The 27,042-nt window shown below is 47.9% G+C and overlaps 8 protein-coding genes across 8 annotated transcripts; 5 read left to right on the top strand and 3 right to left on the bottom strand.

The window, feature by feature from the left end:
- Positions 1–6: 6 nt before the first annotated feature.
- On the top strand, positions 7–1,757 carry F4822DRAFT_391714 (ankyrin repeat-containing domain protein). Its single transcript, XM_051457152.1, has 2 exons — positions 7–380; positions 440–1,757. The coding sequence occupies exons 1-2, from the start codon at positions 278–280 to the stop codon at positions 1,678–1,680; spliced, it is 1,344 nt and encodes a 447-aa protein (XP_051318442.1). The 5' UTR covers positions 7–277; the 3' UTR covers positions 1,681–1,757.
- Positions 1,758–1,836: 79 nt separating this feature from the next.
- Positions 1,837–4,717, top strand: F4822DRAFT_391713 (DUF726-domain-containing protein). The gene has a single exon (XM_051457151.1). It carries the CDS (start codon positions 2,070–2,072, stop codon positions 4,569–4,571), a length of 2,502 nt encoding a protein of 833 aa, XP_051318441.1. The 5' UTR covers positions 1,837–2,069; the 3' UTR covers positions 4,572–4,717.
- A 1,158-nt stretch (positions 4,718–5,875) lies between these two features.
- Positions 5,876–8,315, bottom strand: F4822DRAFT_441550 (uncharacterized protein; the record flags this gene model as incomplete). The annotated part of the gene is made up of 3 exons (XM_051462877.1): positions 5,876–6,530; positions 6,593–7,371; positions 7,498–8,315. 3 exons carry the CDS (start codon positions 8,313–8,315, stop codon positions 6,520–6,522), a joined length of 1,608 nt encoding a protein of 535 aa, XP_051318440.1. The 3' UTR covers positions 5,876–6,519.
- An 899-nt stretch (positions 8,316–9,214) lies between these two features.
- F4822DRAFT_137128 (eukaryotic translation initiation factor 4E) lies at positions 9,215–10,356 on the top strand. Its single transcript, XM_051452784.1, has 3 exons — positions 9,215–9,603; positions 9,658–9,729; positions 9,786–10,356. Exons 1-3 carry the CDS (start codon positions 9,421–9,423, stop codon positions 10,272–10,274), a joined length of 744 nt encoding a protein of 247 aa, XP_051318439.1. The 5' UTR covers positions 9,215–9,420; the 3' UTR covers positions 10,275–10,356.
- An 852-nt stretch (positions 10,357–11,208) lies between these two features.
- Positions 11,209–14,215, bottom strand: F4822DRAFT_137139 (acetyl-CoA synthetase-like protein). Its single transcript, XM_051452785.1, has 2 exons — positions 13,517–14,215; positions 11,209–13,429 (listed from the first exon to the last, which is right to left on the bottom strand). The coding sequence occupies exons 1-2, from the start codon at positions 13,989–13,991 to the stop codon at positions 11,364–11,366; spliced, it is 2,541 nt and encodes an 846-aa protein (XP_051318438.1). The 5' UTR covers positions 13,992–14,215; the 3' UTR covers positions 11,209–11,363.
- An 837-nt stretch (positions 14,216–15,052) lies between these two features.
- Positions 15,053–15,494, top strand: F4822DRAFT_425866 (bola-like protein; the record flags this gene model as incomplete). The annotated part of the gene is made up of 2 exons (XM_051460430.1): positions 15,053–15,106; positions 15,192–15,494. 2 exons carry the CDS (start codon positions 15,053–15,055, stop codon positions 15,492–15,494), a joined length of 357 nt encoding a protein of 118 aa, XP_051318437.1.
- Positions 15,495–15,793: 299 nt separating this feature from the next.
- F4822DRAFT_137105 (uncharacterized protein) lies at positions 15,794–18,264 on the bottom strand. The gene has a single exon (XM_051452783.1). The coding sequence runs from the start codon at positions 18,108–18,110 to the stop codon at positions 16,026–16,028; it is 2,085 nt and encodes a 694-aa protein (XP_051318436.1). The 5' UTR covers positions 18,111–18,264; the 3' UTR covers positions 15,794–16,025.
- A 62-nt stretch (positions 18,265–18,326) lies between these two features.
- On the top strand, positions 18,327–26,954 carry F4822DRAFT_391702 (uncharacterized protein). Its single transcript, XM_051457150.1, has 4 exons — positions 18,327–18,908; positions 18,975–25,792; positions 25,847–26,451; positions 26,509–26,954. The coding sequence occupies exons 2-4, from the start codon at positions 19,025–19,027 to the stop codon at positions 26,639–26,641; spliced, it is 7,506 nt and encodes a 2,501-aa protein (XP_051318435.1). The 5' UTR covers positions 18,327–18,908; positions 18,975–19,024; the 3' UTR covers positions 26,642–26,954.
- The last annotated feature ends 88 nt before the right edge of the window (positions 26,955–27,042 follow it).

Here is a 27,042-nt window from a genome sequence, read left to right as displayed (position 1 = left end):
TTACAGACCTTATACAACACGAGATATTAGGACGACCAATGATTCTATCCCCTGGTTACGTGCCTTAAATACAAGGCTGCCAATCTGGGAACTGAATGCTGCCTGACATACATGTACCCATGCCCTCACATTCACTGCGGAGGCACCCAAAGTTTCAATATGCATCCGCCATTCGTGTCTCGATCTATGAATCAATCAGTATTCTCTCAAAAGCGGCATAATTCCTCTTCTATCGTTACCCAGTCCCAAGCCAATTCGTACGTTGGTTATTAGAAATATGAATCTCCTTGATCTTCCAAATGAGGTTTTCTGGGAAATTCTACGCTGTGCAGTGAGCTGCCGTGAATTAAACAGAGCTCTAAGGTTAAAATTGGTCTGCCGTAAGTCTTGCTATATCCTCACAATAAGCTCTTCATTTATTCAAACCTCGCACATTTAGGGCTCTTCTATAATTCCGTTCCTCGAGCCATTTTTGAAGTTGGGCTAGATGACAATGTTAGGGCACGGGATTACACAAACATGATGTTTATGAAGGTGAATTGGCGCACGTATAAATCTTACGGATACAACGACTTCTGGCATGCCTACCTCGTATATCGTGTTCGGACCGAAACCGACCCCACCCAAGGCCAATATGTGAACATCCGACAGGTGGTAGACGCATGGTGCGGGTACACAAACGACGCCTTCGAAGCCACAGTGGATGCCCTATGTTGGCTCGTCTTAGAACAAGGAGAGATGACGCCTGGGCACCGATCGCCCTGGCAGGAGGGTGATGAACCACTGAATTTAGGTCTAAGCCTATTAAGTGTCGCGGCTCACTTTGGTCATATACCATTAGCGAAGAAATTTCTAGCAGAGGTTCGTTATCCCGACAGTCTTTTCCCCTCGCCTACGTTCCTCGCCGCGGTCACTGGCAATTTCGACATGTTAGAACTCCTCCAAGAAGCATTACTAAATTCCGGAGTCCGTGATCCATGGGATGGTCATTGGGAAGCAATCAGAGCCGCTTGCCAATATGGAGATGTGGATATTTTTCGCCTGGCTATAAAGTACGAAATGGAAGAATTTCGGTTATATCCGAGGTCATACGGACTCAGGACCCTTACCAAGACCGTTTCTCTAGAACTATACCGATACATTTGTAGCCTTGTAGGCGAGCCTACCGATGGCGAGAAGGGTACTATTGTAACAGCCCACACGAAATTTGGCAATACGGAAATGGTTCGTTACCTCTTGGATGGGGACGTTCTTGAAATACGTCCAGGGAAATTAAACGAATTGTTAGAAATCGCTGTCAAATTTAATCATGATGAGTTGGTCGATCTACTCCTTAAACGCGGCGCCGATACGGACTATTGGAGACACCGGGCGTTGTCTACAGAGTTGTGCCTAGCGGTGTCGAGGGGTAGTCTACCCATCGTGCGCAAGCTGTTAGATTACGGCGCCAAAATAATGTATTGTTGCCTCGAGTGTGCTGTGATGCTCGAACATACTGGCATATTGACCTTGTTATTAACGAGAGGTTCGGTGAAAAATTACAACAAAGTGTTTAAAGCGGCGAGAAAAAATGAGCTATGGTCCATGGTTGATTTTATGATAGAGTATAACAGGTCTCAGCCGAAAATCAAGGTGCCGAAAAGACGGAAAGACAGAAAGGTGTTCGTAGCAAATTTATAAACAGGTACATAGATTGGGATTTCTCGGGCGTACAGGCTTAAACACAGATAGCGAATATTTGATATGATATTATATGACTGCCTAGTATTAAATGGCGGGATCTAGACTCAATCACGGGTTGAAATTATGCCTTGTTTTGGATTAATTCGGCTGCCTGGACTGCCTGGAGCTGACCTGCATGTTCTATAATTACAAGGCGTTTCCCGTATTCTGCGACTAGGGGATTTTCATATTATTTATGGGAATAATTGGGGAAAATCTCGACACTCTTTCTAACAATTATCACAACTTGTTAAAAAGAAGGAAAATCCCATGAAATTAATGAATCACTTAGGCCGACATCGAATAATACCTAAACAAGGTACTTAGGTAGGAGAGAAGCCGTGATAATGGCACCTCTTACCAACGAGCCTGACGCCATTCGAGTGGTGCTCAATCTCGCCCGGCGCAAGGTCTTTTACAGTCTACTCATTGAGATCGCCGCATACATGCGATCGCAACTCGAACTTGACTATAGCCCAGAAAACTCACCTTCCTCCTCTTCTTCAGCCCGCAACCCGCCTCCATATTCAGAGACGGCAGATGCACCTTTATTCTCCCCCCGCACCGACGATCAGCACAATAGGAATGCGGATACCCCGCCGGCGCAACCGCCGCGACCCAGAAGACCGCCTCCCAGTCCCGCACTGGTGAGATTGAGGAAAGCGGCGCTACTACACTTTGACTCATGGCGCACTCAGACATTAGCCAAGATCAAAGAAGTTGTCGCAAAACCCGACGACCAAAAAGTCTTAGATGCCCGTCGGAAGCGCACCGAAGAACTACGCATTAAGACCAGAGAAGAACCCTCTGATGGCGAGGACCTCCTCAGTTTCGGCGATAACAGCCGGTCAACGCAGACCAGCACCGCTTCTACATCTACATCCACCAACAATGCAGCGCTTCTATCCCCTAATGCCACTGGTCCAACTAGTCTATCTGCTTTCCAAAATTTATACCACCCTATTCCTACACGCCTCACTACAATCCCTATGGAAGACCGGAAGGAAGTCCTCAGCGCAACTCTTATCATTCTCCTATCTATCGGGAATTATTCAGCATACTCGCGCACTATGGTATGCTACTTAACCTCCGCTCTCGAGATGTCACCTGCATTCCTCGATAGCGAGGAGACCGAGATCGCGACGACCATGGTGGAAGCCGCGCAGAAGGCCGAGCAGAGCGGCGAGGGGGCAGGCGGTGGTATGTCGGCAGAAGCCGAGGCGCAGAAGCGACGGGACGAGGGAAAAGTCGGACGATTTTGGAAAGTCGGGCTGGCTTCTGTGGCGGGCGCTGCTATTATCGGAGTTACAGGTGGTCTTGCTGCGCCAGCTGTAGCAGGTGTTATAGGAGGACTTATGGGCTCCGTCGGACTCGGTGGACTCGCTAGTTTTCTCGGGATATTTTGGATGAACGGCGCACTAGTGGGTACTTTATTCGGTGCATTCGGCGCGAAGATGACGGGCGAGATGGTTGATCAATACGCCAAAGAAGTTGAAGACTTCAAGTTCCTACCGTTAAAAGAGGAATGGGGCGAGGGGTGGTCTAATAAAGAGAACGGAGCGCATGCACGCAGACTTCGCGTCACGATTGGTATTAATGGCTGGCTCACCTCGGAAGAAGACGTGACGAAACCGTGGCGAGCCCTAGGCGATGAAACCGAAGTCTTTGCTCTACGCTACGAAATGAAAAGCCTTATGGCGCTTGGAGATAAACTGAAAAGCCTCGTTACGTCAGCGGCGTGGAGTGCCGTCCGAGCTGAGATCTTGCAACGTACGGTTCTTGTCACTTTAGCGGGAGCCCTTTGGCCTATCTTTTTGTTGAACTCGGCGTCCAATATTGATAACCCGTTTAGTCTGGCAAGGAACCGGTCTGAGAAGGCCGGTCGCATATTGGCTGATGCTCTTATCAATCGTGTGCAAGGTGAACGACCAGTCACGCTGGTGGGGTATTCGCTGGGCGCTCGTGTTATTTATGCATGTCTTAGGTCGCTAGCTGACCGCCAGGCTTTCGGACTTGTTGATACGGTTGTTTTGATTGGAGCGCCGGTGCCGTCGAACCCGATTCATTGGCAGATGATGCGCACAGTGGTCTCCGGCAAGCTGTTCAATGTATACAGTGAGAACGATTACATCTTAGGATTCCTATACCGTGCTACTAGCTTGCAGCTAGGTATTGCAGGGCTACAGGCTATTGGCGGTAACGGGATTGAGATAGAAGGAGTCGAGAACCTAAACTTGAGTAATGAGGTTACAGGTCACCTAAGATACCCAGACCTCACTGCAAAGATACTGAACCGCTGTGGGTTCCCTGGTATCAGAGGTGGCGCTGGAGCGATTGAGAAGGATGACGGGCGCATTGAGATCGAAATGCGGGACCGTGATTGGGCTGAGACGGGGAATCTGATCGATGTGGATTGGGGAAATGATGGTCCACCGAAGCCACCCCGGCGAGGCGATTGGCAGAATGAGAAGTTCGACCCGGCGGTGAAGAATGTGTTAGAGTTGAAGAGTGACATGCTAGTGAGGGATGCTAAGATGGGAGGAAAGAAAGATGTTAAAGAATCCAATGATGCGTCGAGGGGGGCAATGGAAGCGCCACCGACAGCGCAGACTTCCCGTGCTACCCCGGATGTAATAGTCCCTGCTGCCGTATCGGCTAGCACTGCAGCCACATCACATAACGAGGCTCCGCCCGTGTATTCAGCGACCAGGACAGTCTCTAGTCACGATGAAGATAATTACGTCTACGACTACGATTCGGACGAAGAAGGCGGTGGGATTAGGATGATGGATAATGATTCCGATGGAGGGGAAATGACTTTCATCGATCCCCTACGTATTGAAGACTAAACAATACTAGATTCAAGTTATAGGAGATATACCCGGGGAATGCGTTAAGCTGTATAGTAGATTTGTAATGTATTTGTTCGAAGATATGAAAGTTTCCAGGTAGTACTAGATGACTTGCTAATATCGCTCTATGTCCTGTCCCGTCCTCTTTTTGATACATCGAAAAATACTCGAGTATTTCTTGGGAGGTACAATACACCTTAACAACGCCATCGGATAGAGGTATCACTAAATCTAGGTATGTAAGCACAGAACATGGAGCGACCAGGTAGAAAGTCTTGGAAATAGATTAGTTGGTGAAATTAATGGCGTAAATGGTGATTGCTAGTTGGCGAGATCGTGGATCACATCGGTCATCCTTATCAATACCCGGAGATACTCAACGATACCCTGGTCACCTAAGAATTCATGCACTTTACTGATAGCTAGGTAGATGTTCTCCTCTGAGGTCTTTAGTGAATGGGCGGCGTCGCCTCGCGGCTACTATGCTTAGGGTTAACAGTACTTTCTGTAGGTCTTTCTTACCGTTCACATTCATCTCGAATTTGAAAGCATTAGCTTATTTTCCTCATTTGCACAAACCAAGCATATTGATCTTGACACTTACTCCAACCCCCAGTTACTTTCAAGATTATAGAAAGAAAATGGTTACCATTAGCCTCGCTTACACGGCGCCCATCAATCCCCCTAACACCTCACTGGTCCTAACCCCAGCACAGGTCTGAGCGGGATTAGAACGCAAAGTCCGGTCCGCACAGGAGTTTGTCCCTATTATTAAAGAGTGCATTGTATTGTCTGAGGAAGCTATCCCAGAGACTGGCAACCTCAAGATAGTCCTCAAGGTGCTGTTTGCCGCCGGCTCTGAGCAGGGAAGTAGCACTAGTAGTGAGGATGGCAATTGGGTTAAGGAGACCTGCATTCACTTCCCTCCTTGCCGCGTTGACTTCGAGCAACCGGACGGCAGCACAATCTCGAATATTGTTAGTGAGGGCCCTGGTGGCGAGTTGCTTATGACGTACGCTTTTGAGTGGAGATACCCTGGTGTGGAAGAGAGAAGCGAAGAGGTAAAGAAGCTTCAAGATAAGGGTTGGAAGGTGAGGTTCCATTTCATTATTTATTTCTTTTGTCTCAGTGAAGGGGCGGCCAGTGGATTTATATTTCGCTCTTCCATCTTGCTAACCAGCTCTTTAGACAGCCAAGATGGCCGTCCACGGAAGTATCGATACCATTCGTCGACTGGTCGAAAATGGCGATATCCAGTGATTTCCCATGTGGGCACCACGAAATATTGCGACGTCGTTACTTTTGATTTATTTATCTTGGTTCTATAAGGGCGATAACGCGGATGTATCTCGTTTGGCCACGTCAAATCATCATACGCATAATTCGGAATTAGAATGAGAGGCTAGGTAACTAACTAGTCTGCTTCATGTAATTGCTCCTGCCCCGATTCCCGCATCGGATGTGTTCGTTTTATTATCAAGCGGGATTGGTCTCAGATCTACCTACCTAGGTAGGTAGGTATGTCTGTACTGCTCGGCAAACCGAAACGTTTTGGATCATCGTGCCATATGATCCTAGAACGACCCTTAAGCCCTTTCCAAGACCAAGCCTTCCCTTGGTCTTTTATGAATTCGCGTCGATCCTGGTCCCCAATGATGGGGAACCAATTATGCAAACCGGGATGCTTCCATGCCTTAGGGTCGTAGTAGCATTCGGCGTCATCCCATCTCAGCTCCTTTGAAGGTAGTTTATTAGAACTGTACGGATCGTCAGGGGTGTCGGAGTACATCCAGTCTGTGTGAGCTGAGAAATCGAGAGGGAGATAACTGGGAGGCGTGTTACCCCAAGCACTATACTTCAGGAGCCATAGCTTCGTCCGAAGTTCGTCGTGTGCGTGCCATGGCCATTGGGCTACCTCACTCTCTCCACGGCCAACAGCTTTGCTCTACGTCGAACCTATATTGCTAATAAGATATGTTGCCATTATAATCCATAGTCGTACATTATGGAGTACTTACAATTCCAATCATACAACCATGGCGCGTTCCATTGCGTATCGAGAATGAAGCGCTGGGCAGCATTCGTTTCGCGCCGTGGAAAAAAGTCCCACCAGAGTTGAACCCATAATTTTTGAATTTCACGGTCCTTTGGAATTCGGTAGAGTGTGGCAAAAGATGCCTCCATCATGTAGAAGACTCGTCTCTGTCGCGTGATTTCGGTGGCCGTGTATGTTTTATCTTTCAATTTTAGAGGCCACAATGCGGCATACGTAGCCATCCAGTTGATGAGGAGGTCGATGCCGGTGCTCATTTTAGATAGGAGTTTGAGAGAATCGAGTCGGCAGAAATCGAGCATCCTTTTATCCTCACTAATACATGTCTCGACGATATTGCGAGCGCTAGCGATAGGTAGGTCGGGAATGAGACGGGCCCGACATGCCATCAACGCCAATCTGACTACCAAGGGATCATCATCATCGAGGATTTCGATAGCAATACCGTAAGCAATGAAGCATTCATGCTCCTTGAGGATTTTCTGGAGCCTGCGTGAGGTTCGACCAAGTGATACGGCTGACTTGACGATTGACACGCTGGAAAATATATGAATGATTGTTTCGACGGGTAGGCGGTCGAAGGGGCCGCAAACTTCTTCTTTGGTCATGATAATGATAACCGTGGAAGACAAAATATTGTTGGCTTGGCGGAAGAACTCGTCGGTCTCGAAAATGTAGTTATTAATGCTGTCGCGACGTTCAGTTTGGTGAATTGAGAAGGGAAACGCCGACCCTTGAGTTTTCCTTTATCTATGTTAAAAGTGGGTTGGTTTGTGAAATTCACGGTGCAATTTGGATTCTACCTCAAGAGTTATCAGAAACAAACAAACTAGACTTAGTATGAAAAAATTTGCAAAGCATTGGCCCTACCTTGAAAGCTTTTCAAGGTGATGTTTGTACATCAAATCCAGTCTCACTGTGAATTTCTCCCCCTTCTTTACCTCTTGCCCTGAATGCCATAGCATTCGTTGTTGGAACACGAGGGCCCTGCCCATCTTGGGTTCGACGTCCAAAAATGCTTCATCCTTCACCTGCTGGTCATCGTTCTCTATATTTCCTGATTTCTTTCTCCCCATACCAACACGACTAGACCAGAACCTCGTCTCACCGCCCGAACTTCCACCGTCGCCCTGTCCTCCCGGCATGTCACTCAGGTAGATCTGACATGTGAGGAAGCTCTTTTCCTTGTCACTAGCAGAAAATAAGGCATCGCAATGAGGCTTGAAGTGGTTCCCAGATCGGTACCGCAAGAAGCTAAGCCTCTCATTGGCCCCGGAGAACCTCCAAACAGTTTTCTTAACGCCTTGACTGGCCTTCAGATTTGATGAGCCTGCGATATCCTCAGATAGTAAATCGCCCTTCTTCAAAGCTTTCGCTTCGTCGGGGAGATGCGGCGCGAGCCTTTCGGATAGGGCATTGGCCCATTCGGGCGAAACGGATAGAATCCGTTGGCACTCACGCCATGAATCACCGATGTTGAGAGCCTTCCAGTCGGAACCGGCAGATGCGATGATAGCAGCGCACTCTTCTGGCGTAAAAAGATTGTCTATGACCATTGCGAAGTACGGGCTGTAGTGATCTGCTAGTGGGGTTTCGGAGAAATCGATACGTGTTACCGTTACCGGAGGACCTTCGGGGCCTTGAGGGTTGAGAAGGGGACCCTCGCCCCGATATGCCTCGGAAGCCATGGTGACAAACGATCCATGAGTAACGGGATTATGATTTGTGACTGAATTTTTCACTAAGATTTAATATCAATATAATCAAATATAGAGATGATAGGGGGCCTGGTCCATGTTTTCGGTGACAAAACTGAACATCTTCAGTTTTTAATGAAGGGTTAGACTGGGAAGTAACGTGGTTGCAAAATCTTTATTTTTGTAATTTGTAGCTCGGGAGCACAATCAACGAATTATCGTTGAGGAAGTGTATGAGCTGAAATTATCCTCTGAGTCTAAGGAAGTTTAAAAGGGTTTATATACATGTTAAAGAAGGAATAGATATTGAATGAGTCACGATGGTGTGGATTGTGAAGGCGCAGTCGGCGCAGTTTAAGGTTGCTTATAGGGGTCGTTACTGCTGTAGATCATGCGTCCTAGGTACCTATCATAGGCATTCTTAGGTACGGGCTACCTTCCTAATTCACCACCCCCACGCAACCCCACTTGAATAACTTATTATTTAAGTTGTGCAAGGTATTTATGCTGAAACTGAGCAGACCATTTCTTAAAGAAGGGCCCCACTCTAACCCACCACTGCGACAACCCAAGAACTTTTGCTTCATTACACCACTCGTAAAAAAAAAAGAGCCTTCTTTTCTTTTGAAACATAACACCAACGCGAAACACCCTGACTTTTGCCTGGCGCAAAGTCCTACTTGAATTCCATCTAACGCACGACTACTAGCGAAAGTCCAAATCACCTTGGCTTCCTTTGTCAATCGTGCATTTGTACATTGATCGTCACGGGCTGCGACAAGCGACCAGCAACTAACAGCCCCTCCATACCTGCCTAGGAGATTGCTGCTTGGGTCTTTCCTAGATAATCTCTTCAACGCGAGCCTTCCGTATTCTTCATCTCCTAAAAGAAGAAGCAGCGTCATACGTACCTAGGGATCGTCGTAATTCCTTCCCTCGGCCAGAAAAAGATCTAGGCGCAAATATCCGCATCCGACTCCTCGTCTCAGAAACATCCTAGTCGCAAACACGCCAACCACCGATATCCCCCTTCGTCATCTAGACTCTTCGTCTACATCGATCGTATCTCCCCTTATTACCAAAATCACAATTCAAGATGTCCGAACAAGTCGACCTCACCACTATCCCCATCTCTCCTAATGGCGATAACTCAACGTCCAACGATTCCGACAGCGGCGGCAAGCTGATCACCGTGTTCCATGACAAGGATAACTTCAATGTCAAACACCCCCTCCAAAACAAATGGACTTTATGGTTCACTAAGCCGTCAAGCGGAAAGGTGGGTTTTCCTATTACCTATACGTTTGTGAGTTTTAGTACTGATATTATCTAGGGCGACAACTGGAATGATCTGTTGAAGGAAGTCATCACATTCAACTCCGTTGAAGAGTTTTGGGGTATTTACGTAAGTATCATTGTCAACATATTATATTGGTTTATATCTAATACACATGCCCTTAGAACAACATCGCTCCCGTCTCTGAACTTGCACTGAAGTCCGACTACCACCTATTCAAGGAAGGCGTACGACCAGAATGGGAGGACCCCCAGAATAAGCATGGTGGCAAGTGGTCCTACCAATTCAAGGACAAGCGCAATGTCGACATTAACGATCTCTGGCTACACACCATGCTCGCCGCGATCGGCGAGACCCTCGAGGAAGAAGACGACGGCGAGGTCATGGGTGTCGTCGTCAACGTCCGCAAAGCTTTCTACCGTATCGGCGTTTGGACCCGCACTATAGGAAAGAGCATTCCTGGCCGAGGAGATGGCGATGTGTCGGGCGGTAAGGGCCGCTCGGTTGAGAAGGGCCAGAAGATTCTGCAAGCTATTGGCAAGCAGTTCAAGGAGATTCTCAAGCTACCCCCTAACGAAGTTGTCGAGTTCTCGGGTCATACCGATTCTGCCCACAGCGGAAGCACAAGAGCTAAGGCTAAATTCACCGTCTAAGTTACAACTGCTCAGTTGTCTCGATGGACGGCTCCGACAAGAGCGGTGTTTAGATGGTCTCCGGCTTTTGACATAGATTAGCAGCTATGCCCCTCGGTAAAATTTGAGATCCCGAAGCAAAAAGCAAAAGGTCTAGCACGTTTGTTGCTAATACCAATGCGGGATGAGCTATGATTTAGGTGGTGAGGTGCAACGAGAGGAGATTCTAGACTATGGGGCGTCATTAGTACTTTTCGTCCTCTATCATGATACACCAAGTACCATTGGCGCCGGAGGGCAAGGATACGAAGGGAAATCCAGCGGAATTCACTCGTCACTTGCGGTGCCTTTTTATCTGCATATGTAGTGCTATGGCATCTCCTTTTCCCAGCAGATAGCAGGCAATATCAATTAATAAGCGAACCTTTCTACTAATCAACTGTAATGCGCATATGATTCGACATACCTTTCCTTAACTGATGGTTTGTCACAAGTATTAATGTCAATTTAGAGTAGAAACTAGGCATTTAACACGGCGGCGATCGAGCCTCTTTCATTCTAACTCTACGAACTGAAGGATAGATAAGGCCACCAGAAATGAAGTAGAGGTGTAAGAACAAGAAACGAGGGAAGTAGAAGATATCCTATATACAGGTCAAGCCATTGGAGGTGGAACGAAATAAAAGTATAGACATAAATTCCCGCAAGTCTTGATCTATCCGATCTCGATCTTCAGCAAGGAGGTATCCCATCCACCTATCATCCATCGTCACATATACATAATTTCTCATCTTTCTCATTTCATCTTTTCATTCCAATTTCTCGTCTGATTTGTCTTGCTTATTCGTCCTTCACATGTTGAAATTAGACAAGCTCGTTGACTTGTTCATTCTCATCTTGATGTAGTAGATACTTCCGCTCGCTCTCCATCCCCACAACTTGTTTGAGGACGTATTCTGACTTTATGTCCGGCTTCGCCTCTCGTTCATATAAACATATCCAAAAATCACAATACCGCCGACGTCCCCGTAGAACAGGGAGATTATAAATACCTATATAGTTTACCCAACCACATCATTACAACCCGACCCTCTATCATTCCCGTCCCCTTTACATTTCATCACCACTGAAGTCATCCAAGAAGACCTTTTGTAGAAGATTCTTCTTGTTCACCTTACCCATGGCGTTTCGCGGGATGTGCTCGACCACTCTCAAGACTTGGGGAATCTTGTAATTAGCCAAGCGGCCCTTGAGCGCGCGTCGCATATCCAACGGTCGCCATGAGGGGTAGCCGGGCGAGTGAATCACCACTGCGCCGACCTTTTGTCCCCATTTGCCTGATGGCACAGCGACAACGGCTGCTTCCGAGATCTCGGGTAGCGAAAGAAGTTCTCGCTCTACTTCTAGAGCAGATACCTTCTCACCTCCAGATTTAATAATGTCCGCGCTCTGGCGACCCAGGATATAGTATAACGGACCTTGTGCCCATTCCCCACTAACGCCTGTTCCAGCCGTTGTAGAGGGCCGGCGCACCGCAACATCACCAGTCTTGAACCAGGGCCCCTTGCCATCATCCGAAGGAATGAATTCCTTGGCCGTGGCAGTGGGGTTGGCCCAATACTCCCTGAACACATTTGCGCCTCGGAGTTGGATCTCGCCCGAGCGCTCCTTCCCGTCTTCCAAAGGAGGGAGATCATCTGTGATGATGGTGCTCGTCTCGTTGTCGACGAGGCGTGCCTCCACACCTGGTAAGGGCCAGCCGACGCTACCATCGACACGGTCACCGAAGTCGAGACCGCATGACAGTGCCATGCCGACTTCGGTCATACCATATCGCTCAAGTAGCACATTCCCGCGGCTGAGGTCCTTCCAGGCCCGCTTGACGGGTGTGGGGAGCGCTGCCGATCCAGAGATGGATACGCGCATGTGTTCAGGGCTGATGGCAATGCGACCGGCTTCAGCAACATTGGCAGGGAGCGTCTTGTGTGTTGAAAGTAATCGTGTGTACACCGTAGGCACCACGGTAAAGAATGTGATCTTAACCCGCGATAAGTTTTTGTACTTTGCTTCGTCGACCGGATCGGATTTGACCGCTGGCTTCGGTGGCTCGGGTTGTTTAACGGGGGCGGTTTCGACAATTGGAGTGCTGAGACCATTCGTAGACGCAATTGGAGTATCGAAACCGTTCGCCGATAAGGCCGGGGAGGGAGCCGCGTTGGTGGTTTGTTGGGAGATGGCCTGGTTGAGGCCGTTCGTCAGCGCGACGGGTTGGCTTGGTTGGCTAATCTTAGCGGCTAGGTTGTTGACTTCGGCTGCGAGGTGGCTGATGACGGCGGCGAGACGGCTGATCTCCGACGAGACAGGTTGACCGAATCCGCTTAGTTCTAGAGAGGGAGTGGTAGTACCATTGGTTTCTGTGACTGGAGTAATGTTTCCGTTAGCCTCGATGATTGGATTGTTGAAACCGTCTGTCTTCACGACTGGTTGGGGGAGTCCGTTCGTAATACCGTTGGGCTTAGCGATGCCATTCGCTTTGATTGGGCGGGCGACGCTATTCGCAAGGCCGTTCGTCTTCACTGGCTCAGGAATCTCGGTCGTCTTGGCCACAGCAGCTGCAACCTGGGGCGAATCCAAGAATGGGCTTGCGAACCGTCGCCATACAGTGTCGGCATTGAACGGGAACAGGAATTCGATGCTGCTACCTGCAAAGAGTGGCGTGAGCACGGCGTTTACGGTGCCGTGGATGTGGTGCAACGGGAGCACATGGAGAAGTCGGTCTGATGGTGCATATTTCCATGCTTCGATCAGGGCGCGAGCCTGGGCTGTAAGGGCGGTTTCCGGCAATAGTACTCCTTTAGGTCGGTTGGTGGTGCCGGACGTGTAGAGCATCATACCGGCGCCCTCCGCATCATCGTCTTCTAAGAGTGTGACCGGCTCAAAGGTTTCCGAAATTGCACCGAGACGCTTCGGTAACTCGACGGGGGTGGGCGAAGGAGTGACGTCGAGTTCCTTACTCGGGGTAGATAGGACTTCGTCGACTTTCGCGGCATACTTTGGCGAGTGCAACAATAGTATGGCTTGGGATTGCGATAGGATGTATTGTAATTCGGGAGCTGGGAAAGGAGGGGATAATGGCAAAGCGATTGCGTGCGCTGCTAAGATAGCGAGGTATGTGACTAAGTTACGAGTCAGTAAACAGTTCCGAAGAGTTGTAAATACAATTAGAAAGATATTCGATGCGCTAGCAACTAGATAATACATACCAACATAATCGTAACTGTTCTCTATAAGAAACGCAACTCGTTCACCCCGGATGTCCGATTTTCCTGCCGCTTCGAGTATGCGGTCACGCGCGCGACTCACATCTGGGAGGAGTTCGCCATACTTGAAGGTTCGACGGGATAGACAATGGACGATGGCTGTTGATTGTGGGTTATGACTGGCGATAGCTTCGAAGATGGGTAATTTGGGGAGCGTCAGAGTGGAAGCCATCCTGACGTGGGTGGTGGTATATTTGCCGAAGTGGTGGAGGGGAGAAGAGAGATTAGGGGGGTTTGGCGAGGGACAAGGACGTGGGACGTGGGCAGCAGCAGAGGTATATGTAGCAACAGGATTAAAAGCAGAGGTAATAAAACAACCGCTTATACGATGCGTGGCTGAAAAAGACCGAAACAGCAGAGATGATGACGACGATGGTGCATTAACAATAAGATGAAGCCCAGTACCACTCAATCGCATCACGGGGTATAAAAAGGGAAGCGGGAAGATCTAGGAAATAAGTAGTTTCACAGCCGCGCGCTCTTCTTTTTTTCGACATCCATATGGATAACCACTCCCCATGCAGGATCCTCTGAATAGGCAGGAGGATGAGCCGGAGTATGGATGGGGGAATATGGGTATTTGAAATACCAAGAACTCGCGAGCAGGGGGTGTATAGAGAGAATAGATGGAGACAGGTACTGTAAATCGGCTCAGTCAGATCCGTGATAGGTCTAAATGGGTGCGTTCTAGGCGTGAAAGATAGTGGCGGTCGAGGGGGGTTCAAGGGTGGGAATTGGGACACATACAGAATTATCGGACAATTGTTTATGAATTATGACCGAGATCATCAAATTGGTTGTTTAAAACAAGGGATGGAGAAAGCATATACACAAGGGTGGTAACATAATAGTAAAGAAAAAAAAGGTATGGATGAAGCTCACCTCACTATGATTCTCACATACCTAAGGCTAGCTGGGCTGGCTGCTAAGGCAGTTAAGGTAAGAGAGTGGATAAGTTCCAAGTGTGGGACCTGAGTTATTGTGATTGTTGAGAATTCTCGGGGTCGCTTTTTTGACCGTAAATTGATATGATTGGTCAATTAGTTTCAGCGACGGTTAGCTCTTCCCGGTCTACCCTTGTCACGCATCGGCCGGCCGAAAATATCCTAGTCCATCACCCCACCGTTTCATACTCTAATTCTCTGTACGTACCCTAGGTACCTACCACTCAGTATTGTACCTACTGAAAGTGACTGAAAGTGGGCTGTCTCACTACCATTTTCATTCTTAGATCTTTTACTATTCGCCGGCGTATCGTCTTCACTGATACCCTACCTACCCTTTTTAGTCCACACCATATCTCATCGGGACTTTAAAAGAATCGATCCTTGGGGCTCTATTCGAGAACTACCCTAAGAAGAAAGACTAAAAGGAAAGAAAAGTAGGAAAAAACAAGGGTAACCCTACATAGTGTACATGCACATGTTGCAGAAACACGTGCGAATCTGGACCAGCAAGGCAACCAGACAACTCGCTACTATGGCATCATCAGCTACGTCCAATACGCCGATGGAAGATGCCATTCGGGCCAAGGTGAGTTTGCACACTCAGCTCTGCCTCCGACTGAGTACAACATAGTAAGCCGTCTCACTAATCCGTTTACTATCTTATCACTCAGATCAACGAGGCACTCCAGCCTTCTCGCTTGGAGATCTTTAATGACTCCCACAAGCACGCACATCATGCCCCAATGGCGAAAACCACATCCAAGGAGACACACTTCAGACTGGTAGTCACCTCCGAGGCTTTCAAGTCCAAAATGCAACCCGCTCGGCATCGCATCATCTACCAACTGCTCAAGGACGAGATGGCGAAGGAGGGAGGTATCCACGCTCTTCAGCTGCGGACTATGACTCCGGAGGAAGAACAGCGGGTACGGGAAAGAGAGCAACAGAGCTCGACTCATGCGGAGACAAGCTGAAGAGGAAATCCGGGGCGCGGGGGATAATCGATATGTACGATACGAGTGTGTTCATGGGGATATCCTTAATTTAATGAAATATTTATTAATCATGGCTCATGGTGTTGGTGAGTATACGATGCTTTATAAATTTGATTATGAAATTTCTTTGAGTAATGAGGGGTGTTCATCGAGAGTTGAGCCCAATGAGCCTCTATCATGCCATAATCTGTAGAATGGTTTGGGATGGAACAGAATGTGGGTAGCCTCGTCTGTATTGCAATCTGTCAAGGGCGTTCCTTTAGAACCTTCCAATAGTAAGACGATTATGTAGGTTGATATGCATGTATTTTCTATTAAGGACCTAGGTACTTAGTTACATAAGTAGTCCTGGCACTCATCGGGCATCAAGCAAAACCTCTTTGATGGGAAATCCCGTTTCCACAAATGATAATAAAACAGGGTATCTTTGGCTCTATGAGCCTACTATGCACGCAATAACTCCTAGTGCCACAAGCAGAAACGCCCTATACCTCTTTCTTACACTACTATTCATTCTCTCTGACCGGAGGTCGGCGTATTGCTTACAGGCGCGGAGCTCGCAATGCCATCCATTTCCCGCTGCCTTCGCTTTATTACGAACTTCTCCCAGTCTCGAGCTCTCTTCAAGGGGTCGTTATCGTATCTCTTCTTCTTTTTCTGGCTGATGGGATACAAAGAGGGAAAGGGGGATCCAGGAGGCTCAATCATGCTGGCGTTACTCCCCGAGTCGGATCCGGCGAGCGAATTGACTGAAAGTCTCTTCGATGCACCATTAGTTAGGTCCTTGCTGGCTTTCCTTTTATGGTAAGTAGCCTCAGAAAGCGATCGTTGGAGCCCTTTGGATGTAACAAGCTTTTGATCAGCTTCACTCATTGACTTATGAAGCTGTATGATTTTTTTGCTTTCTTGGTGTAGCGTGGAAATGGCTGGTTTTGGCATGAGACGCAGGCCATCTCCGACCATTTTGGGGCTCGTAATGGGTGAATCTTCAATTTTCACCTTAACATTCTGCGTACCGTTATCCTGTGAAGTCGATCTATGGCTCCTAGCCAAAAGAGCCGCATCTGGGGTGCTTATCGCTGTCTCGGAGCCTCGTATTTTGGGTGTGCCCAAGGTACTTTGAATCAACTGAACCTCCTCGGGATAATGCTCAAGGGTTGACTCGAGATTTTGCCTCGTAATGACCCGTGAAGTGTATAATGGATCATCATCTATGTTATTGTACCATTCTATTGCATTTAGAGCCTTCACGGGAGGGTCTGAGTGGTCGCAATCTCTCACATACTGTTCATACCCTTCGTTCCAAGCTCGAATGAAGTCATCGTACAACGATGTCCGTATTCGCCACCGTTGTAATTGCAGTTGCTGTTGAATGTATACACACGGCTTCAAGAAGTCGCGGAGACTGCCCTCGTAATTTATATATGTCAAACAGTAGCGGATGAATGGTTCATGCGACGCAGACAGTGGCAGAGTAACGGTTGATGGCGTAGTTTGGGCAATAGGTGGTGCAAGTGGCGAAGATCTAAGTCGCGGTGAAGTTGGTCTGTACTCGGGGGAAGATCGTCGGGTCGGCGGAGATGTTGGGGCACTAGGATCTTCACGATTGATGGGTGACTCCTTGGATGTGGAAATCACTGGATTAGCACGCCAGACAGGCAGGCGACCGTTTCCTGGAGTCCGAATGGGTATCGTCGATGGTATTATAGAGGATGATGGGTTCATTGTTGAAGTGGAGCCTTGGCTGTCGGTTGAAGAGTGGTCTGGCTTTGCGCTGTCTGCTTTACGATGCATTAAAGATGACGATTTCTCTCCTGGGCGATAGAATTTGGGGGTTTTGTAAATCCTTTGTTCTTTTCCCTTTGTCTTCGAGAGTGTAGATGATTGCTCCGACTGTTGAAAGGTACATGGTATAATCTGGGCAGAAGTCGGCGTTGTAGATTTCTGAGCAGCCAATGTATTGAGAGGAGGAATTTTATCACCAATTGCAGTTGGTACTTCGATATCCAGGGTCTCCTCTTGTTCCTGACTGCTTGGTGGGAAGGGTGGTAATGGTTTTCTTTGGATAGGTGTAGGTACTGTAAGTCGAGGAGAAGAAATGGGTTGCTGTAACTGGGTGAGAAATTGCTGTCCATTGTCTTCACTGCTTGCCGTCCGGATTTCCCTGGGAGGACGCTTGTGCGATTCGGGACTCTCTGCCCAAGAACACGTTTCCTCGGCATCACTGTTGTCACCATCGTTACTATTAGCATCAGGCTCAGAATGAGCGACTTGCGACGAAAAAGAGACGGCATCCTGTTCCTTCTCGTTATTATCTGATTCTTCTTTTGGATCGTCCGGGGAGCTCGGCTTATCCGACTGCGTTGGTTGTAATTGTCTAGCATGGCAGTTTTTTAGATTCTCTAGTACTTCGGGGGGCACGTTTAGAAAACGCTTAGGGCCAACATTAAGGAATTGTGCCCATGATTCCTGTCGATCTAGAAGTTTGCGTTGGTCTCGTGGAATTCTGACTAAGTGCCGTCGTATATGTGTTTCCCCAAAGAACTCGGGCGGATCGAGTTGGGGATCCCCGCCCAATTTCAGATTTGTCGCCATATTCAATTGATGGTTTTACTATCCATCAAGATGCACCAAATTTGAGGCTCCAAAGTATTCGACCGAACATCTTCATTTCTTAAGTGCCCGATTATTTTTGTCGACGTTGGGTGACGGGCCCCGTCAATGGAAATAAAGTAAAGTGTCAGAGTGTTGAGCGCGTTTTGGAGCGCGTGGGAACATTAATAGGGTGGGGTCAAAGCTCCACGATCAAATGCGAGATCACGTGCATAGTGCATATAGTTCCGAGTCAGTGGTTCAGCAGCTTGGACCTACTTCCAAGTTGAAGTTCAGCTGACACTGCGGGGCACTAACTCGTTCTTTAAGCCCGGACTATACACCCATTTACAGAAGACTTACAGCTAAATATAAAGTACCGCGCTAGTTATAGCGGACAATGACGGGAATACGTCAGGCAGCTGCCACTTGAATCAAACGGTGAAAAGTGGAGCCGCGGGCTGGATAACGCTTCCTCGTGCCCGCCTCTTGCGTCGGATTTTCTGACTGGTCTTCGACTTAGACTTTATTTCTTTGCAGCTTCCAAAGGACCCTTACCCCATGTAAAAGGAAGGTTTATTCTCGTTTTTTTTCATGGCAACTGCTGCCACGCGTTGCTAATCAAGTTTATGTTTGATTTTGTTTGATTTTGCGCAGTTTAAGTCAAGTCTGTTGTTTCTTGTTTTCAATCATATGCGCGAACACCAACCCACTAGGAACCTCTGCTCTTCGATGACAAGATTGCTTATAGCTATAAGGGTAGACATTGATAGGCAAGCTTTATGCTGTCTACATGGATATGTATAGTTACAATTAATCAACTCACATTCCTCCCTTCTTACTGACGGCTATTGTGTATTGGCTTAGTGTCTTGATAAATCTCATTGCGTCGCTCATGTCTCAAACCGATCATCGTCATGTCTGACAAGAAGCCTCCCCTAACTCCGCTTTCTCCCCCAACGATAGCTTCTGTCCCAAAATCTCGCGATGATTCTGTTGCTTCGGGCTCTTTTATCCCTCCCGAGATCGACAAAGACCAACTCGCTGAAGCGCTCGACAAAATCCATACCTCGGCAAAAGAAAGAAGCGTCCTGACCACCTTCAACGACCTTGCCCCGCCTCCCGATAGTACTGCTGCTGCCGAAAGCAAGGGACTCGCTGGTGATCTGGTGCAAAATGGCTTGAGTGGACTTTATTCTCGAATCAAAGAGGCGGTCAGTGGGAAGGATAAAGTGACTGCATCTACAGTTTCGAAAGAGAATTCCGATCTGAATGATGGCGATGCGGCATCCAAAAAGAGCTCAAGTACTACCGCCACTGGCCCCAAGCCATCCAACACTTTGCTGCGTGTGGATACAGGGGCTACTACATCAACTTTTAATTCGAATATATCCGACCCTATGGCTTCTACCATCGCATCTTCAAGCGCAGCCCCAACGAGTGAAAGCCAATCTCAGCAGCCCCAGTCCACGATAGCTTCATCCGTTACTAATCTAAACACGGCCCCCAGCTCCAAGTCTGCGTCTTCGAGTCGCCAAAGTATACCAAATATGACAAAACCAAGCACCACCGCTCTCCCCGCTATCGCGCCCGTACATGCTAGTGCTTTCAAGGCAGCGCCGCGGATTGTATCGGAGGAAGCCGAAGATGCTCCGAACAAGGGGAACAATAGGAGGAGTATTAGCAAGCCCAAAGACGGACAGCCTGCTGGTCTGGCTTCCAATGCATCATCACTCTATGATTCATCGGGGAACAAACGTGGTCCAACTCTTGACAAAATTACTATCCCCGCCCATTCTAGCCACTCAAGACGGGAGGAAAGATTGAGCGCAGATGGGAATACAGATTCTCCTACTAGCCCTATAAAGAGGTCGAATATCACGCCGTCTGTTTCTACTGGCCCGAACTCAGCTACCTCGGAGCCTCACTTGTTATCGAAATCCGGCCGACTTTCTACCAAGGATGCTCTAAGACGGCCAGCTCTTATTGACCGAATCAGCTATTCTCGAAACTCAGGCGACCTTTCGAGATCTTCATCCCTATCCCGAGGCACTACAGAACATAGTCCCATAAGTACATCTGCCCACAATAGTGTTCACCATGAGTCATTTGTGCAAGTTCCTGAACCTCAAAGGATGAGGTCAGGTGAATACAGAATTCCGGGTACAACTACTGACGAGGGTGCTCCGGAGATGGTCAATGCAAAATTAGCTTCTATGCGAAAGCAAGTCCTAAGTAAAGAGTTCTGGATGGCCGACGAGACTTGTAAGGAGTGTTTCCTGTGTGCCGCTCCATTCACCGCCTTCCGCCGTAAGCACCACTGTAGGACTTGTGGTTGTATTTTCGATAGCGGTTGTACATCTATTATATCAGGTCAACGATTTGGCGTCCAAGGCACCTTGCGTGTATGCAAGTCCTGTCTCAGTATCATTCTCCAGAGACAAGACGGGGCATTGTCTGATGAAGACTCGGCCGATGATTCATATTTACCCGCAATATTTCGCCATAATCAATCCAAACGTGGATACTCTCCATTTCCAAAAGGTGACCGGGACGATGCTAGCTTTTCTGAGAGGACTGAAGACGCCGATGATGATAACAGGTCACTATCCGCGCCAATGATGGCGATTCCTGCGGCTAGGCGTATTGGGAGTTCCTCGAACCGCAACTCATCCGTGCTTGAGATTGATGCCCCTCAGCTCAGCAGACCGAGCTCATCCAGATCCTTGAAGTCGAGTACTTCTAGTAGGCCCCAGTCTTCTGGTCATCGACGCCATCACTCGAAGCACAATTTATGGAATCGCCTCAAGGCTTCTCCCGAGCAAAGGGCACCATTCCGGAATTCTGCAAGAGAAGAAGCAAGTAGGAGGTCTGGTTTACATGCTTTCCACGATGACAATGTCATCGACCCGGACCTAGCCCCTTTCATGTCGGATGAGTCTAGTGGTGATGAACAAATGAGCATTGCTGGAGCGATGGCCGGGCCTGATCTTCGTGCGTCACCTATGACGGATCCTGAAAGGTCGAGTGTTGGGGCGCTCGTAAATGCTGGAAGGAGGATTAGGAATAGAGCACAGACAGAGAAGAGTATTAGTGGAATGAGTTTTACTAGCCGTGGTCTCGACGAATTACATTCAAAATCGTCCCGACGGCGAAACATGAGTATTGCTAGTGGGCCCCACGTCCGCTCTCCTCGGCCTAAATCCTCAGCACTGAGAGGCCCGACCGGATCAGCTGAGACACTCCCACTATTTGACAACCCTGGAGGGCCCGAATTACCACGTCTTACTCGCAGTTCATCAATGAAAGGAGAGAGGGAACCTCGATTAGAACTTAACCCGGCGAGCTTATTGCACGTCCGAAAGCTCTTGCGGCAATTGCTCCAAGACGACGGCGTGCCAAATGTAACAGCGTGGGAGAAAGCATTAGTACCAGTACTTCTGAAGTGTACCTCTTCGGTAGACCCCGATATCGATAGGGGAGATGACATTGACATTCGACACTATGTCAAACTGAAGAAGATTCCTGGTGGTAGACCTAGTGATACCTGTTATGTCTCCGGTGTTATATTCACGAAAAAGCTCGCCTTAAAGAGTATGCCGCGCCGCATGCGGCATCCTCGCGTTGTAATTGTATCTTTTCCCATCGAATATCAACGGCAGCAGCAACAGTTTATGAGCCTACAGCCGGTCATCGAACAGGAGCGGGAATTCTTAAGGCAACTAGCCAATAGGATTATCACTCTTCGTCCTCAGTTATTACTAGCTGAGAAGAGCGTATCGGGCCTCGCATTGCAATTTTTGTCGGAAGCGGGAATCTCCGTTGCTTACAACGTAAAACCCTCAGTGCTCTCTGCCGTTTCGAGATGTCTGGAAACCGAAATCATTTCTTCCGTAGATATGCTGGCACTGCCTACGAATGACTTTCAGCCTGGAAGAAGTACAGGCTACGAAGTAAAAACATTCGTCAACGAGGACATTCCTGGTAAGAAGAAGACATATATCTTCTTATCTAGTAATCAGGAAGAGCTTGGATGCACGATTGCTCTTAGAGGGGCATCCACGCCTATCCTCGCGAAGCTCAAGCGTATAACTGAGTTCATGGTGTATGTGGTATATAACCTCAAGCTCGAATCGTGCTTGATGCGGGATTCGTTCATTCAACTCCCCACCAGCGAAGACATATCGAGGGATTCTACCCAACCTTCAGACGCAAATGTAATTTCTTTCAGCACAAAAACATCCACTGCTAGCGACGACGGGCAGAAGAGTCTACCCACGACTCAAGATGAAACGCCTTCGAGCCAAGAAGATCATTCTAGCAAGATAGCTGAGGCGATGCAAGGCAGCGCAATACCGCAAGATCAGGCTCTCTCACAGTCCATCCAACAAAATGACCAGTTAATTTCGCTTCACGAATCACACTCCCGAACGGCCCACGATAGTATTGTCCCGGAAGATATTCCCATGCCCACGTTTTACAGCGATATGGTAGCCAAGTACGAGACAAAAATCCTTTCCGCATCCCCGTTTGTAAAGTTCGCACAACCATATCTGCTTATGAAAGCTCGGGAACAGGAAAGGAAACTTTCACACTTAAAGCGCTTGCGGGACCAGGATGTCATCGACGAACGTATCGATACCGAGAAACCAAATCTCCAGAAGTTCCAACTAATAAAACCTCGGATGGTACTCGAAACTGCCCACAAAGCCCCACGGCAAGTCATAGAAATTCTCCATGCAGTTCATGATGCCGAATATGATAAGGCTCTTTACAACTATCAGACGCAGACCCGACAGTGGGAGAACTATATCCAAGGCAACATCGGTCTTTTCGAACCCTATGCGCACCAGAATATCGTCGTCTTGCATTCAATTATTTGCACTGAAACCAAGATTCCATGTTTGGAGCCGACCCTAGTCGCGCTTGGCTTTTACGACGAACATGTCGACAGGGCTAGCAGCATGTCTCCCGATTGCACGCTGGGCCAGTTCATAGAAGATCTTTGTTATACTGTGGATTCGACGTGCACGGCTAATGGTTGTGACCGTAAGATGTGCGAGCATCATAGAACTTACGTTCATGGTGAAGCGCGCATTACAATTTTTACCGAGCAGGATGTTAGGGGTAGACTCCGCGGTGACAATATTATGATGTGGAGCTACTGCAAGCTGTGCAAACGGGAAACAAGTGAGATGGAGATGTCTAAAGGAACCTGGAAATACTCTTTCGGTAAGTATCTCGAATTGTCGTTTTGGAGTAGGGGCACACATTTAGTCAAAGACGAGGAAGCCGATGGCTGGAACTGCCCTCACGACCACCATCGCGACCATATTCGCTATTTCGGAATGCACGACAAAATCGTCCGTGTCCATTACGACCCCATTGACCTCTTGGAGATTATTGTTCCCCGAGCTAGGATCACATGGAATGTCGAACACGATCTCAACATGAAGAATGAGATTTTTACTCATGCGCAGGATCGATGGGCCCGATTTACGGCTTCCGTAAAAGTTAGACTGAAGGCTATCAATACGGATAATATCCTTCCTGAGAAAGCAGAACCATGCAAGGCCGAGATGGAACGATTATGGAAAAGGATACAAGATGACCACACCTCGCTCGTTCGAAAACTCCAGGAAAAATATATGAACTCCAAATACTATGAGGTTATTCCATTCAACATTGTTCTCCGAGAGATGCTTGTCAAAGTAAACGAGTGGGACACCGCCTTCGCAAAATTCGAGGTCGATTTTCTACCTTCTGATAAAGATATTCGAAAGTTAACAATGATTCACCTACGTAAAATGTTCACCGATGAATCGAAGGAGTCTCTTTCTAGCAATGATATTTCGAATGAGACAACCGACAACACTGAAGAGAGCACACAGACAAGCGTGCCAGAGAGCGAATCCAAACCGGATTCTCAACAATCAGAAGCTGTGACTGATACATCGCCCCTTGACACCATCCAAGAGAAGACACCTCTAGATGTTCCGCCCCAGGAAGAAACGTTGGAACGAGTCGAGCCGCTAGACCTTGCAACGCCGAAATCTCCCGTGCCCGCCAGCTCTGTCCCAAATCGGCCAGATAGTCATATTGAAATCCCCTATGCGTCCCCTCCGGCAAAAGCAACTTCAACTCCGATTGTATCTCCTAATCTCGCTGCGACGTCGACGACCACCGTGCCGCCGACGATATCGTTGACCGAGCAAGTTGAGCAAATTCGCCGCCGACAGCAATCAGTGCCTGAGAACTCTAGTGGTGTATCTACGGTTGGTAATGAACCAAAGACGCTCGCTAATCATCCAAAGACGACAACAGAACGCGGCTCTTCTCGTAGAATGGGAATGAGCGTGTCCCCACCCATGGTTCGTGCGCTATCGCATCCGGTGAATAGTGTGCCAACCCTACCTCGCATGCATTCTGGGATCGGCGGGAAAAAGATGTTCAGTGCCAACAAAGACAAAGATAAAGTGTCCTCTATCGAGGCGCCGCCAGGAAATGAACTCCGAAAGGTTCCTACCAATGAATCCGCCAAGTCGGAGAAAAAGCTCTTCAGCAGTTTGCGACCTCACCGCAAGGGGAACCAATCCTCTATCCCACGCTTTGTTGGTAAGAAAGATTCAAGAGTTTCCACCATTCGAAAACATTTCGAGCAGCTTAGCCGAGAATTCGAAAAGGAGCGCGAGAAAGATCGCGAAAAACGAAAACAGAGAATGTCGCATTCAAGACCTTTCCTTCAACATACTACAACTAAGGCCATAGTCGAGGTATACGAAGATGTAGACGAGGCCGTGCAGGAACCAAGTCCCGTCGAAGAAGAACAGCCGGTTGCGGTAGAACCAGGTGGCTCTAAATCAAGTGATGGCGTAGAAAACAAGGAGCATCAATTAGCAAGCGAACCCGGCAAAGACTCATCTCATGACGCACAGTCTCTCAAGGACGGCCACCGTCGCGCCGATGGAGCTACAACTGAGGGCGAAGTAGACGATCTAACGCAAAATAATAGCCTAAACGCGACAGATGACGAACAGGGAGAGAGCGATACCGAACACTCGTTGATTGACGGCACCACGCTCGAAGAAATTGCTGAGTCATTCGACTCTAGCACAGAGATTCCAATGGAATTACCGAAACAAGATAAAAACAACTTCATGAAAGTGCTTAATACCTTCTGGAACGAGCGGTCAGCTAGTCAATGGCCTCCGTTAGAATACCCTCTCAACGCAACCGACCACATTTTCATTGATTCCGATATCATCGTCCGAGAAGACGAGCCAAGCTCTCTTATTGCTTTTGCTCTCAGTTCTGAGGATTACAAAGAAAAACTACGGAATTCCTACCAGAAGAAGAATGTCGATAGTGAAGCATCTTCGGAAGTAGGAGATGACATCGTAGTGTCCGACGCGTACTCGGATATCGGTGAGAATATCCTCGGCGATCAATTAGAAACGAAACTCGTCCACACCACGAGCCGTCATTATCAGTACCAATTCACCGAAGGGACGGCGAAAATGTCTGTCAAAATCCTATATGCAGAGCAGTTTGATGCCTTACGAAGGAAATGTGGCGTGGCTGATCGTATCATTGAATCCCTGTCCCGATGTCTAAAATGGGATTCGAAAGGTGGTAAAACAAAGTCAGTCTTTTTGAAGACGCAGGACGATCGACTGGTAATGAAGGTAAGACAAAGTTGAATTCCCTTTTATAAGGGTACACAAGCTAACTATTCATAGTCATTGTCGCCAGTAGAACGGGATGCTTTCCTTAAATTTGCCCCAGCATATTTCAGCTTGATGGCTGAGGCACTTTTCCACGACCTCCCATCGGTGATCGCCAAAATGCTGGGGTTCTTTCAAGTTTACATAAAGAACCCTGTTACGAGTACAGAAATCAAACTTGACTTGCTTTTAATGGAGAACCTATTCTACGATCGGGCTCCAAGCCGAATATTTGACCTGAAGGGTTCGATGAGGAATCGAAAGATACAATCAACAGGAGAACAAAACGAAGTCCTTCTCGACGAGAACATGGTAGAATATATCTATGAATCGCCACTGTTCTCGAGAGAGCACTCAAAGAAACTTTTGCGGGCATCAGTCTGGAACGATACACTCTTCCTCGCTCGTCAGAATGTCATGGATTACTCTCTTATGATCGCTGTCGACGAAACTAAGAAAGAATTAGTCGTAGGCATTATTGACTGCATCCGAACATACACTTGGGACAAGAAATTAGAAAGTTGGATCAAGGATCGCGGTTTTGCAGGTGGCGGTCGCAACAAGCCAACAGTAACAAGTCCAAAGGAGTACAAGTCAAGATTCCGGGAGGCTATGGCAAGGTATGTTGCTTTCCTATTAACAATTCGAGGGAATTATAATACTAATCTTAAGATCAGGTATATTCTCGAAGCACCGAATTGCTGGCACCAATTCCACGTGCCATTGCTCGCATCTTCGAGACCTCCACGGGGAGAAGTTCGTGTTGTACGAGAAGACGAAGCTACCACTGCAGATGCAGGCGCGGCATAAATCTTACATTACTTTTTTTTTTTTTTTTTTTCAAGGAGTACATCAGGCATAGCATTATTGTACGAGTGATGCATATTGGAACTTTCGTTACGGAACGAGTTACGAGGCGTTTGGGGAGTGGTTTTAAAATGGACGAACACAGGGCAACCTACCTTATTAGTATGAAGATCTTTACGAGAGGCATGTCGAACGAAGGAAAGCATCATGCAAGCTAGGAATTTGTAAAGGCATGGTTTGATTTTCCATTTCTCATTCTTTTTAGTTACTAGTCGATACCCCCTTTTAATGATGAACACGATGATTTTGAGCTGTATTTTGGGTGCTTGTGATGACCTATTGCAGTGAAGGTTTAGCTCTTTAGCGTTACAGGTAGCTCTACAATCGCCGCTCAAGACTGATTT

This window comes from Hypoxylon trugodes (genome assembly GCF_022578975.1).
Source record: "Hypoxylon trugodes strain CBS 135444 unplaced genomic scaffold F4822scaffold_2, whole genome shotgun sequence".
Classification (NCBI taxonomy): domain Eukaryota; kingdom Fungi; phylum Ascomycota; class Sordariomycetes; order Xylariales; family Hypoxylaceae; genus Hypoxylon; species Hypoxylon trugodes.
Note: the sequence above shows the minus strand (reverse complement) of the source record. Positions and strands in the feature narration are given on the sequence as shown.